General features: G+C 36.0%; 1 protein-coding gene across 1 annotated transcript; it reads left to right on the forward strand.

Moving 5' to 3' along the window:
- The first annotated feature begins 6415 nt into the window (after positions 1-6415).
- On the forward strand, positions 6416-15018 carry LOC111389232. The gene is made up of 11 exons (XM_023014121.1): positions 6416-6720; positions 7222-7440; positions 9623-9718; positions 10573-10649; positions 10933-10999; positions 11962-12027; positions 13006-13098; positions 13252-13382; positions 13578-13644; positions 14307-14377; positions 14483-15018. Exons 2-11 carry the CDS (start codon positions 7312-7314, stop codon positions 14844-14846), a joined length of 1161 nt encoding a protein of 386 aa, XP_022869889.1. The 5' UTR covers positions 6416-6720; positions 7222-7311; the 3' UTR covers positions 14847-15018.
- The last annotated feature ends 6 nt before the right edge of the window (positions 15019-15024 follow it).

Raw genomic sequence — 15024 nt, forward strand, 5'->3', positions numbered from 1 at the left:
CCGTGTATCCAGTCTCTTCCCAATAACACATTGTAACTATTAGGACCATCTATTACAAAGAAGATTACGGTCCTAGTAGTTGTCCCTATATTTATGTCCAATGGCATAACCCCCTTAGTTGAAATTGCTTCTCCATTGAAACTTGTAAGGATGACTTCCGTTGGAGTCATATCACTTTCTATCTTTACAAATTTCCTCATCATCCTAGATGAAATGGTGTTTATAGCTACTCCATTATTAACAAGTACTTTTGCCACATGTATGCCGTCAACTAAAGTTTTAACATACAATGGCCTCAAGTATTTAGTTAACTTCATGGCTGGTCTCTTAAAAATAACCTTTTCGGCAGCATCTATTTCCACTTCCTGTTTGTCCTCGGTCGAGTTATCCTTTTGTGATAACTCAACGTGTAGTATGTCGCATTGAGCTTCTGTTTCCTGAATTTCCTTTTTACTGTTTTCTAATGCTTCTTCTTCGGTCACCCAACCTGTGGGAGGATGCATTATTTTTGGAGGTGATCCATAGTTTTCAGAGCGAGGAACTCTCTTTTTCCTTTTGGGCATCCCGTACAGCACGTAATAATCGAAAGAACACCCAGACGGTTCCCCCAACAAGTCCACTTCACGAACCCCCTCTCGATGTAGTTGCTTCAACAGAGTATTTTGCGACACCTCTCTCTTTCTTCTTTCTGCTTCCAGATCAATTTCCTCTTCGATGTCCGTCATACCATCATCTCCTTCATCATCGTAGGCCCCTCTAGAAGTTTGGCCATCTTCACATTCCAGCACACATGCTTCTTCTTCGTTATCCTCCCTTTCTTCTTCTTCTTTCTCTTTGTTCTTGAACTCATTGGCTAGTAAGTTATTATTAGCCATGACAGGAGGTAACGTACCGAACTAAATAGTAAGGAGCTAATCTGGATCTTCTCCATCTCTTCTGTCTCGCTCAAACTTCGATCTCCCAAAAGAAGTTTCTGGCAATTCTTCCATTGATTCACCTGTACCAGTCTCTACACTATCTTTGAGAACATTTTGATTGGCTACCTTGAGTAATTTATGCACTTTGGACATGACATTCCCTGTTGCTGCCTCATCATTCGTCCATAGTGCCGTTGAAAACGCCTTTGTTGGGTTGTAGTCATCTCGTTGAAGGGTATCACCCTTCCTGCGTTATACTGGAACGAATGCCATACATTTGGTTGGCGAGGTTGTGGCCTGAATGTTCTCCCATTATTTATTGGCCTGAACTATCTCTCAAAAGGCGGTCTCCTATAGAATGATGTACCTCGCCCTCTACCAGGCTGAGCGTTTGAAAAAAACTAGGGCGATGGTGATGCTGCCATATCCCTGGTTTCTCTGTATTTGCACTTACTTCTTTTTTGCATCTTGCACACAGGACGTCTTTATCTTTTTTGGGCTCCTTCCCTTTGATACGTTCAAAGACACTGGGATGTGGCCCATGATCCTCTTCCCCGTCATCTATAACCAACTTGAATTTTGGCAACTTGTTTTTGAAACCAGTCGTCACCATGTTCACCCTAAGTGGCTGTGGAAAAGGGTTTTCATTCACTGCCATTTTCTTCTTGTCCTCGAACGTAATTCGTCCTGATTCAATGACATTCTGTAACACATGGTGAAAAACCAAACAGTTGTTAGTCAAATGTGACCATGCATTATGCCACTTACAATATTTTTTACCCCTAACTTGTTCAGGGCTTGGCATTTTATATTTATCGCTCAACTTTATCTGTTTATCCTTATATAGTTTATCAAATATAAGGTCAGCTTTGGTTATATCGAACGAGAACATTCTAATCTTTTTGTTTTCATCTTTTATAGGTTTATCCTTGCCCGACGGTCTAGACTTAGCCATTATAGGACAAGTATACGTATCTCCTTTAATTAATTCGGCCAAACACATTTTGGCTTGATCGTAATATTCGTCATTAATGGTATGAACATCAAAATTTGGGTCTCTATAATAAGTCCCCTTACTAGAATTTTTCATTTGCTCTTCTTCTTTTATTAATCGTTCATACGTAAGCACGTTTGCACTCAATTGAAAAAGATCAGGAAATTCCTTGTCTTGGAATTTCTTTTTCAAATCAAAACTTAGACAATTTTGAGTGATTTTGACAAACTCCTTTTCGGGCAAAGGTACAAAACATTTACTTTTTGCTGTCTTGAACTTTTGAAGGAAACCTTCTGCCCATTCGTTTTGCATTTGACGTAGACTCGCCAAATCGGTCAAAGTAACTTCAGACTCAATCTTATAAAACTGAGTATGGAACAATTACTCCAATTGTTGCCATGTTTGAATAGAGTTCGCTGGCAAATTGATGAACCAGGAGAAAGCTACTCTTGTTAATGAACTAGGGAACAACCTCATTTTATGGTAGTCTGTTACTTCACCACTTTGCAGTGTGAATCGCTCTATGTGTTCTAGAGTGGACACCTCTCCTAAATCGGTAAATAGTGAGAATTATGGCACTGTATACCCTCTAGGCTATGGATATGCTTGGTCTACCCAAGTAGGATATGACTTTGTGTAAGTCGGCCTAATGACAGGACGTACTCCAAAAACCATCTGACCCTGTACTATTTCCATAATTTGATTCCTCAACATGATGTTAGGGTCATATGGAATTCCTACAGGTTGGTTGATAGGTTGATTTGCTTGAGGCCTGATATTTGGTACTTATATGACAACAAAGTTGCCTTGATTTGGGCCATTGTTACCATTAGCCTGAATATTTATTCCATCATTAACACGTGGGGCATTCTGTCCATTATTTAGGACATTATCTCTTACATTTAGGTTACCCCCCAAGTTAACTATATCATTACCACTATTCTGATTTGGCATTACACCATCCCCCAGGTTTGAAGTAGAGGGACCAAAATGTGATTCTATCCCTTGATTTGAACTTAGGACTGGGGAATTATGTCACACAATTGTCCTAACTTGAAAGTGATTTGAAAGAGGCACAACTGGCTGACAAATTTGACCTACTAACTTATTCATTATTTCATTCAAAGTATTCAGTTGTTTGGCCATGTTGTCATAATGTGCATTTTTATTCTGGGTAAATCTTTCCATATTATGAATATTTCGTAGATTTACCTATTCAATGACATCTTGTGTGAGTTCTCCAAGTAATGCACGCATAGTTCGAGGACTCAACTCTGTCATTGGTTCATAACGACTGTGACATCTCTGACTCTGTCCCTCTGTTCGTGGAGAGCTATGCTGCTCCTCATATCGCTCGATCACAAATTAGACTCCTCCATGACTTACTGCTTGCTTATCATATTTGTGAGGCATATTGTTTCACCTTTTGTATCTTCAACATCAAACACCAATGTCCCACTGGACGTGCCAAATTGTTTCGCGCGGGTAATCGCTAACAATTAAAAAGAGATCAGACGATTGTGTAAGGATCAAATCTCTTGAGACAAAGTTCCAAAAAGGGGCGTTTTATTGGCGATGTTTTACAATTAGAACTAAACAGATTGCCTCCAAGAGGCGCAAGCACACGAGTACCGAAAGAAATGTTTAAGTTTAAACTAAAAAATTGAAATTACATATTCTCTATTTGAGAGTGTTTGATTCGAGGTCCTCTTCTCTATGTCTTCTCTTCCTTTTATATTCTATTGATGATTTTTTCATGACAACCGCTTGGAAACTGTTTGATTGCTATATAACTACCCACTTTCTTTATAGTGGCTAACTTGTAGGGAAACTGCCGTCCCTAACTGTCGTCATTACTCTTTGTCGTTCAACCGCCTTCAACTGGGCTCCTTGATTCACGGAATGTGATAAGACCACTCAATAACTGTTTCAATAACTGCTATTTTGGATAATTATAATGTTTTATGTTTGTTAAGATTATGGGCGATTTGAAGGTTTGGACGAGAACGTGGTCATCGCTCTGGGCGATCGTAAGGTATGCTATTCGCTCAGATTCTGGGCATCTTGCAAGCTTGGACGATGATGTTACCGTGTTCGTGAGCTTCCACCGCATTCATCAATAATCCTGTTCGGACCTTTATCCTGAATTTCCAATTGGGCTTCACTCTTTGGACTATTTGATTTGGGCTGCACTTTTAGTGTATCAATACCTAAAATTTCTCACTCCCAACCTATTTCTCGTTCCCTTTTAGATCTGCAATTGATTGGTTTTGATTTTGGTTTTGGTTTTGTTTTCGAATATTGTCAAAACTAGTAAAAGGTTAAACAATTGAAATGGTACAGAAATGGAGAAATCCAAGATTTTAAGCGTGAAAATATTATAGTGCGTGATGCTTTTATTCGTGAAAATAATGTATAATCTTAATAAGATGAATCACAATGGAAGAACCCTCGTCGCTTCTATAGCCACGATCACCAACACCGCCTCTGTAGCCACGACCATCGTCTCCATAGCCACAATCATCGCCATAACCTCCATCAAGATGGCCATAGCCTTCGTCCCCGATCCTCTACCATAACTCCCTATGTTAGATCTATGTTTATCTCTCTTGTTAGATCTTGGGTGTCTTATATAGGTGAAGGCCATGGAGCTGATTGATCCAGAAAAGGTCCTTATAGTAGAGGCTTTAGAGGAATTTCGTTTATAGGGGATATGGAAATTGGATTGGCACTCAGATTACTATTGTCCCGATTATAGGAGATGAGGCTTGGAAAAGGAAATTGGCACTGCGAACCCGATGGCAAATGGAGGCTTCTTGATGTATGGTACCGCTCACTCTGATTACTTCCGTTCCAAGTATTGCTGCTTCACGGCCACCACCCATGTCGACCACCTTCACCCACGATACCTACGTAATCATTAGCGTGAATTACTACTGCTAGATTAGATGTTACAACTGTTGGTCAAATTGTTAATGCACCACAATCGCCATTGCACCTTCCTCTAAGGAAGATCAATTGTGTGGAGAGAGAGAGAGAGAGAGAGAGAGAGAGAGGACAGGGTCGAAGGGGGGTTGTGATCTGGGTAGATAAAAGACAATGTTAAGATTTGATATTTGAAATGTATACTTAAAATATAGGGTTTTGAGTAATTTTCCAATGAATTTGCTAAATAATTAATTTAACTCAAATTCAAAATATGATTTTTTTTTCTAATTTTCATTTCATGTTTAATTTAATCAAATTGACTTAAGTTTTATCCAAATTTATTATTTTATCGTAGTGCCGTTTCTACAATTTTGGAGAAATTGAATTGAAAGTTTGACTATGCATCTATTCATTATTGTGAGTTCGTTATCTTCATTTTTTTGTGATTTTAACAATAAAATTTCTAAAAGAGTCAACAAAAAAGGTGCAAAAGATACATAAATTGGACTATATTAATTTGTAAGAGTTAAGATTAAACGTATCATTAGTTGAATTAATGTGACGTTGTTGAAAATATTTAAAAATTTAATTATTGTATGGAACTCATGAATCAAATGGAATTAAATCGAGCTAAATTGAATCGAATGAACTCGAACTCGAACGATTCCATAATTAAATTTTACCCAAAGAACCCTTTTACTGAATATTCGAAGATTCGGGTTCCAGACCCTGTCCGGCCCTAAAAGCATTCAATTTTATTATTATTATTATTTTATGTCTTTTTTTATTTTTTTATCAGAAAAACTCTTGCACTGTCTTGACTTGAACCTAATTTAAAAAACCCCAAAGAAATTCCCCAGCAATTGAATGACAATTTCTCTTTGGAAAAGCCTATTATATACTCGTTCTATCGCACAATTGATTCTTGTGTGACCGTATTTCAAAATCTGAAGGAAGAATTAGTAGCAGTAGTAATTGAAGAAGTGAAGAAATGTCGTGGCTGCGATCAACGGTGAACAAGGTGGTGGAGGTGGTGTTGATACACTAAAAGTGTAGCCCAAATCAAATAGACCAAAGAGTGAAGACCAATTGGGAATCCAGGATAAAGGTCCAAACATGATTATTGATGAATGCGGTGGAAGCCCATGAACACGGTAACATCATTGCCCAATCTTGCAAGATGCCCAAAATCTGAGCGAATAGCATACCTTACGATCGCCCAGAGCGATGACCACGTTCTCGCTCAAACTTTCTAATCGCCCAGAATCTTAGTAAACATAAAACATTATAATTATCCAGAATATCAGTTATTGAAATAGTTATTGAGTGGTCTTATCACATTCCACGAATCAAGGAGCCCAGTTAAAGGTGGTTGAACGACATAGAGTAATGACGACAGTTAGAGACGGCAGTTCCTCTACAAGTTAGCCACTATAAAGAAAGTGGGTAGTTATACAGCAATCAAGCAGTTTCCAAGCGGTTGTCATGAAAAAATCATCAAAGGAATATAAAAGGAAGAGAAGACATAGAGAAGAGGACCCTGAATCAAACACTCTCAAACAGAGAATATGTAATTTCAATTTCTTAGTTTAAACTTGAACATTTCTTTCAGTACTCGTGTGCTTGCGCCCTTTGGGGGCATTCTGTTTAGTTCTAATTGTAAAACATCGCCAATAAAATGCCCATTTTTGGGACTTTGTCTCAAGAGATTCGTTCCGTACACAATTGTCTGATCCCTTTTTAATTGTGAGCGACTACCCGTGCGAAACAGGTGGGAATAAGAACAACCTCACATGCAATGTGAAGAACTACGTTGACTCGGTCGTCCAACAAGCCGGTCAAGCAGTTGTTCAGGGCGCTAAACTCTTCCAAGATCGCATTGTGAGTTCTTGATAATCTGTTACCAAACCAGTTTCCGATTATCATATTATACTTTTCAAATTGGAAAAAATCTATAGAGATGAAAGGTAAATTAATTGATTGCGTGTGATTGAATTCTTTGTCTTGGGATAAAAGGGGAATGTGCAATCTTGGGTTTAGAGTGATCTGGATGCTTGCAAAATTGGCATTTGATATTCCTAATAGTTGCAGCATTGAAAATTTCACATACTTGTGTATTCTTTTCTGCTTACTAATATTATTCATAGTACTAATTGATAATATTAAAGCAATAATTTTATTGATCTTGGAAGTAGACAGCACAAAGTGTAAAGAGCATGTTATCCACCACAAACATGAGGAAAATCATATTTAGTCATGGCATAATCTTGCTTTAAAATATGCATTAGATTTAAAATTAAGTTGCTTTATGTTTGCACATGTTTTAGCCCTTATTTATTAGATAGTTTTGTTTCATTTTCGAATCCCACTTGTTAATGTTAGGGCAATCGAAATTTCAAAAGCTTCAAGCAGACTGTAAAAAGGTTGGAAGAATCATCTGTTTCTTGCAGGGGACCTGAGCGAGTTGAGTTGATGAGAAGGTGGTTAGCTGCACTTAGAGAAGTTGAAAAACTATCTCAGATTTCCTCTGATGACAAAGACAAGAACAATGAGCTGCATCAACTCCCTGAAGAACAAAAGAGTCCAAGAAAACAATATATGGTTAGTTCAGCAATTCCAGAGCTGTTCTTTCAGTGTCCTTTTGCTGGTTTATGATAAATAGATTAATCTTCTTTTGAGTTTTCTACTTCTTGAGCTTTGTATACCGTAGTCATTAGATATACATGTCATGGTTTCCGTTGCTAAGTATAGGGCTTGAATCCCATATTGAAAGTATGGGCTTTCGATGTGTGGTTTATATAGAATTGGGCTTTCAAATTTCAATAGCTAGCATTTGAGGTATGTGATGCTCCCAAGATCTATATCAATGGTATCATAGCAGCAACATGTCTATTGGTTGCAATCGAGTGGGGCGAATGGTGATGTCGGTATAGCAATGTTCGTTCGGGACTAGTCATGGGCTAGTGCAAAACAGTTCGACGTGGGCACGGGGATCACGGATCATGGTGGATTATCATGGTTTTCATTGCAAGGGATGAGACTTGTGAATTCCACATCGAAATTATGGCTTTCGATGTGTGGTTTATATAGAATTGGGCTTTTCAACTTTAACACTTAATTTTTGAGGTATGTCTCTCCCTGGATCTATATAAATGTAGTCCACACCAAGGTGCCAAGGCCTCTAGGGTATGACTGTGTAAATTATATGGTTGCCGCATGATATTCTAAATAAAATCTCCCGACAATTGTACAAAATATTCAGAAAGTTCAGAAATGAAGCAATTTTTAGTTATTTCTAGGCCATCATCAAGTTATTCTATCTGATCGCAAAATTAGTCTGACATAAGTTTAAATTCGTCATTTTTATTTTTATTTTTTTACAATTTCGGCTCCCAGAATAACTGAACCCCCTAACAAACTGAAACATTGTCAGTGATTTAGAAGAAGCTGTCAAAATGGCTAACCAAAACTGATCTTGTATTCTCTAAATGGCCAACATTCTAGATCATGGATTTTGTGAATAGCAAGTTTGTAGATGATTTTGGATTGGTAGATCAGGAAAATGCCTTCGGGATGGGTGAACTAAGAGGCTTTGTATAGTTTTGTAGTCTTGTTAAGAAAGGTTTTTTTTTTTTTTTTTGGTAACATGGGTGTTCGGGCTAGCTTACGTACACATCGACTAATCCCATAGGGCCCTGAAGTTTACAGTCGGATACTCACCTCAATGGCTCTGAGAGGACTTGAACTGGTGACCATTGGAGAGCAAACCTAAGATTTAACCACTGAGCTATCTTTTAGGGTTGTCTTGTTAAGAAGGTTGATGAATAGCAAATATTGAGATCTTTTTCAAGTGCCATTATTCTAATGGGAATTGGAAAAGAAAAAAATGGAACTTATTACCGTGTGAAATTCACAGAGTGGTGATAAGAACTTAAAAAGTTCGCGTTCCAGTTCTAGTTGATGAATTGGGTTGTAAACTGCACTTAAACATCGGAAATCGCCAAAGGTTTGCCTTGCTAAATGATGAGATTCGGCATGCTTTTAATGGCTATGTACTCTACTTCAAATCTGTTTTCATGTCTGATATTCAGGAACATCTGGTTTGAGGTAAAGAAGGCTAGCTATTTGTGTCTGTGAACGGTCTTCTCACGCCAGGATCGAGGGTGATGTGCACTGAATTAGTTGGTCTTTAAGTTATTTAACTCTTCGCTTCAAAAACTTTAATTTAAGAATCATATTAGCCACATGTTATTTTTTCCTGTATTCATGCCATTCATGTGGTTTTTTTATCACTGAATTGGCATTTATCATTTCTTTAGTCTTGCAGTCATCCCCACTAGAATTGAAGTTTTCATTGATTATTTCCAAAGTTGAATTTTTGTGGTATGTTTGTTTTGTGTGGAGAGCCAGAATTTTGAACCACCATTTTATATTGTGAAAAAAAAAGTACAAAAAAAAAAAAAAAAAAAACTGCCATTGCAATGGTTTTTGTTGGTGTATCACATATCTCATGGCTCAAACTGAACTCCCTTACTGTGACGAAAAAACGTGTTGCTTCTGTGAATATGACATGTTTTCACTTAGGAGCTTTGTTTTTCGATAGATTTAAAGTTTTGCTTACTTTGAGTTAGGGAGTTTAATCATGCAAATGTGTATTTTTATGTTCAAGAATTCACTGTTTGTTTGCTGATTCCAGTTATACGATATATGAGTCAAGTTTTTGACAAATATATTGTTGGCATCAATCAAGACGCTTCACGTAACCTACTGTTTTAATTGATAGGTGCTGTATTATGATTCTGATATGGGCGGTGAACCCATGACTTTTACTGATGTCTTTCTATACAGTCAGGCTTTGGAAGGCATAACCATATGCATGGTATGCAAATTTGGTTGCAATAATTTCTAAGTACAATATTTTAGCATACATGCATTCCATGCATAATCATTGATTCTGGTGTTTCATTTGTAATCTTAAGACATTTTTATGAATTCGTTGCAGCATCAACATCTTGCTTGGATAGTGAAGTTTAACTTTGATACAGCTTACAGTTACTTGGATTTACTTTAGGGAAATTTACAAAATATCTAAATGTATTTACAATTTGCATACCATATTTTGTAAAATTACTTTTTGCATATATGATTTTACTTATTGGTAACAAAGAATTTTTTAGGGAAAATAGAAATATTTACAAATTTGCTATTATAAATGGTTATAATGGCTTAAAGACCAAATTACCCATAATTAAATATAATAAATCACACCCTATATTTTACATTACTTAAAACATTTTACATACCATTTATTATTCTTCAAAATTGCTATTGGCCTTTCATCTAAAAGTTGACTTTTCTCTCTTATATCTTTCTCATAAATTATTTTTCTGTTGATTATAGTGCTTACAATAAGCTATTAACTTTTGTTTAATTTCATTTCTCACACAAAACTATATATTTGTATAAGAATTTTTATATTTATCTTCTTTTCTTAAAGTTTCTCGGAAAAAAGAAAAAAGAGCACAAAAAACAAAAATAAAAAATAATGTATAAATTCTTGAAAATTTGTTAAATTGCAAAATGGGATAATGTTATAAGCTGAACTTAAAATAAATAAGAAATTCATTTTAGGATGCAAAATAATAATTAATATCACATATTATTAGAATTTTCACATTATTCTTATTAGCTTTCAGCTCTTTATGTCTGAATTTTCCTTTTTAATGTAAATAGGTTGATAAGTTGAAAGTCTTGTCAGAATCTCTTTTGAGCTCCCGCTCAAAAGCTGAGAAACACATCTCGGATAACAGGTATTGAACTGCATATGAAAAGATATGTAATTGAACCTCGTTTCATTAATTTTAGTCCAATTATAAAATGTTTTTAATGATTTGATCTCTATCTTTATTTACATGCATTCACTTTTTAAAGACCTTTCAATCTCCTTTATTCATTCACTTTCTTTGGAAGGCATCTGTCATTTGAAGTTTTATGCGACTTCAACCTTCATTTCCTGTTCATTGACAGTGATGCTTATTGAGAATGGTGATACTTATTTTGTGTTTTATCAATCTATTTCCTTATTTTTTGTAGAGTTCAGAAAGAAGAGGCATTAAAGTTTCGTGTGAAGAAAGCAAGCGAAGTTAGTGACACAGAAAAGGTATTTTATTTTTTGGCTTGGTAGGCAGATACGTTCAGAAAATTAAATTGAAGAACATGTCTTTGATTTTAGATNACAGAAAAGGTATTTTATTTTTTGGCTTGGTAGGCAGATACGTTCAGAAAATTAAATTGAAGAACATGTCTTTGATTTTAGATTATAAGATACAAAAATATATAAAGACCATTTTTCTGTGTGATTATGAGTGAGCTGATCTACATCAGAATTGGACATCTTTCATTTACCTCCTATTTCACTGATATGGAAGGGAAAAAATGATGCATTCAGACTCGGGGGGTGTAATCAACCTGACTCATTGTTTGTGTCTGACATATAGGATTATGTGTGGCATATGCTGCAGGCTTAGAAATTCTCGCACGAGTTACCTAACTTGCTGATGTTAAAAGGAAAAAGAAAATGAGGTTTTCTGGCTTGTGACTTACATATAAGGCACAAACTACTGTGAATGAAAGAATGAATTAAATAGATCATCCTGCCATCAGCAAGCAGTGATCTATTGCCATATTGCCTATTGAGTTTTAAAATGTACAGAAAAAGTTGGCCTTTAGAGTGGTAAAAGAATTGAGAAGGAAAGAAATAAAATTGACTTTCAGTAAGAAAGTATTGACACTATGAATTACTATGATTTCGTTCATGGAATATGTTGTACTACTTTCTGTCTGTATTCAGGTTTTTTAATTATATCACATTTCTTTTAAAGCATGTTTAATTTTTCTTGGCAACAATACGACTTCGGAATTTTAATTCTTTTCTGCTAATTTTTTAAATTTCCCACTTGTTTGTGTTTACCTTGTTGTTTCCAAGATCAAGATAGAGTGGTTCTGGTATTTGGTTGTTAATATGCTTTATTATATGCATGTGCGAGTTTCCATAGCTACGTGTTTAATTTTCCACGGTTTATTCGAGCAAATGCGATATTGTCTTAAAATCTCTTTTTCCAGGAACTAGCAGCTGAAGCTTCAGGTCTTGAGAAACAAAGAGATGAACTTGAAGCTGAACTGAAGAAGGTACTATCCTCAGAGCTAAATAAATTATAGCATTGTGTACTGAAGATGCGACCAACACGTGGGCAAAATTTTCCTGAGTAAATGTCCTCCCAGACAACATTTAATTCTCTCATATGCTAGTGCACTTGCAAAAGGCGCTGCTACTCTGCATTAAATGTATTGCACAAAAGTTAGTTAATGCAAAAACACTCTGGTATTAGTAACATTTACATACCTTGTGATTAATCACTTGTTCATTTGATTTCCAAGTGATTTTAAAGATGCGATCATTTACTCCTCTAACCATAAACTTCGGATAATTCCATAAAATGGTGGTGGGAGAGCTTTGTCACATCATGAATAAGCAAATGTCTATGCAATATCTAAATATGGTGTATATCCTTGAATGTGCTTAGCTTGATGAACGGAAAGCTAGTAGCTGAATAGGCATCGACAAAGCTTCCAAATAGTTAGCTGATTTTCAATGAATTGGTCCAGACAAGGTCAATGATCCTGAAAGACTTCAATTGCAAACTCTGCAGTTGCATTAAATGTTTCTCTTGGTTTCTGATTCTTTGTGCTATCCAAGTTGATATCTTTGGTTTAGAATTAGTTTCTTAGAAGAACTACCATATTGTTACCTTTTCCTTTGGCGAGCTGGCATTTTTTTCCCTCCTGATGAGTGGTTGGGTTGAGGTGTTAATGAATTTATAAGAGCTTGTCAGTTGACAGTTTCAATACTAGCTTTGGCAAACAGGTTTGTACAAAAATATTTTTCTTACAAATGAGGTGTTACTGCTAGGATCTTTGTTGCTTCTGACTTCTGCAAATTGAGAGAATCTTTTGAAACGATTTGCATTTGAAATTGTTGGCAATGATTATTGTCATCTCCAAGCATGAATGCTTTAGATTCTAACTCTCTTCAGTAGCAAGTTTTGATTTTGTCTAACCCATGATTGCATTCAATGGGTAATATTTAATTAGGTGAATGTCTCCTAGATTGCCGCTCAAGCTCGCCTTCACAATATGAGGGAAGAAAGGGACCAATTCTATGAAGCTAATGATCAGATTGTTGCCCATTTAAAAACTAAGGTCTGGTCAAGTTCTCGTTAATTTTTTAATTTTTTTCCCTGCATTATTAAGTCTCGTACATAAAGATAGTCCTCAACTAAATATTACTTGCAGGCAATACATGTTTTTTAACTTTTTTTGATTTATGGGTCTGCAGTCTGTACAATTTTATAGGAAGAAGAGCTATCGAAATCCATTAACTCAAGCCGAGTAGAAGCAGATGTTCTAAGTACCTGGATAATTTTTTTGGAAGATACTTGGTCTCTTCAATGTTCACATGGACAGACTAAGGAGAAGGAAACCAAGTATGTTAATGAACATTAAAGTTATCCCCATAAGCATGGTTTCTCATCCTAGATTTGAATATTTTATTTGAACTTATTCTAGTAATGCTTCATAATTTCACTTTATATGAGCATTACATGATTTAGAATATTTGCAAGTAATCAAAATATTTGAACTTTATGTTGTAGCTAGTTTACTGGTTTGGATTTTTCAAGTGATGAATTGCAGACTCATGAAGGCTACTTTGTAAATTTGGTTATTCAACTGCTTTCGGCTTATGAGGTGCTTATTCGACTTCCCTATCAGAATGTCATTTTTTATATATAGAAGCTCCCTTCTAATTCTTATGAATGGCATTGTGAACTCTCTTTCATTAATAATGACCTTATTTCATTAAAAATATATGATGCAGAATGAGTTGAGACCTTTTATTGATCGCATTGAAAAATACTTGGAGAATTTGAAGAGTTTAACTGAAGGGTATTTCCTTTTGCTGGATTGCTTGAACAATTTCTACTTTGCAGAGTGCTCAAATTTTCAAAATTGTATAAGAGGTCAGCACTGTTTTCTAACGTTGAAAATGATAATTCCAAAATACTGAACCTAAGGAGAAGTCTTGAGGAGGAATACCTGAACTATGAAGCTAAGGTAAAGGTAAAAACAATTACCTTACGCTACCAGGATATGAGTTCACTTTTCTGTTGCAATGTAGTTTGTAAGGCATCAGCTTTTACATGTGTTGATGTGCAGAGGAGCTATCCCTAATAAGTTTGCGAAATTAATGCCTCTCTATTCACACCATCTCCTCCTGGAGATATATGTAGTTAATCACTTATTTTTAGTGATTTTGCTGCTTATTTTTCACATCATCAAGTGAGCACCCCATAAGAACTCTGGCAAGTTTACCTAAAAGAAAATGTGATTGTCATTTACTTTTGATACAGATCATAACGACTTTCAGTGTAGTGGACAACATGAGAGAGCAGTTCTATGCTCAACAAGTAACGGTCTCCAGGTTTGATTACTGACTGACTTAACTTATATATTTCTGTTAGTATAATACTGAGACTCCAACATCAAACTTATCTAAGATCTGATTGCTGGTTTTGAGTTCATTCAGTAAAGATGATCCGAAGGTGAAAGAGCTATTTGACAAAATTGCAAAGATAAGAGAGGAATTTGAATCTACAGAGAGACCTAATCTAGAAATCGAGAATCCCCCTCCACGATCAGATGCATCAACTGGTGAGAAGCTGCAGGAAAGTGGTGTACATTCCTCAGAACTAGCTGCAGAGGCACCTGAAGCCGGGAAAGACAAGCAACCTGAGCCACCCAGCTTCAAGTCTAAGCAGACACTCGACCATGAAGCAAAATTGGCAAAACTGGAGTCTGAATTTGGTATATCAAACAGGGATTACTCAGCAGAAGAGATTAATGACTGGGAATTTGATGAGCTTGAAAAAGAGTTGACATCTGGTGATTGATCGGGGAAATAGATAGAAATATTCCATCAAGATGGACAAATGTCGTATTAAATCTTGTTAAACAAATAGCAAGTTGTATCTGTGTATGATCTAGTAGACGATTTTGAACTCCTCAAGGCTTATTTTGTCCTTGGAGTTCACCATATGCTTGTTGACGTCCATTTTATTTATTTTTGTG

This window comes from Olea europaea, unplaced genomic scaffold, assembly GCF_002742605.1.
Source record: "Olea europaea var. sylvestris unplaced genomic scaffold, O_europaea_v1 scaffold571, whole genome shotgun sequence".
Classification (NCBI taxonomy): Eukaryota; Viridiplantae; Streptophyta; class Magnoliopsida; order Lamiales; family Oleaceae; genus Olea; species Olea europaea.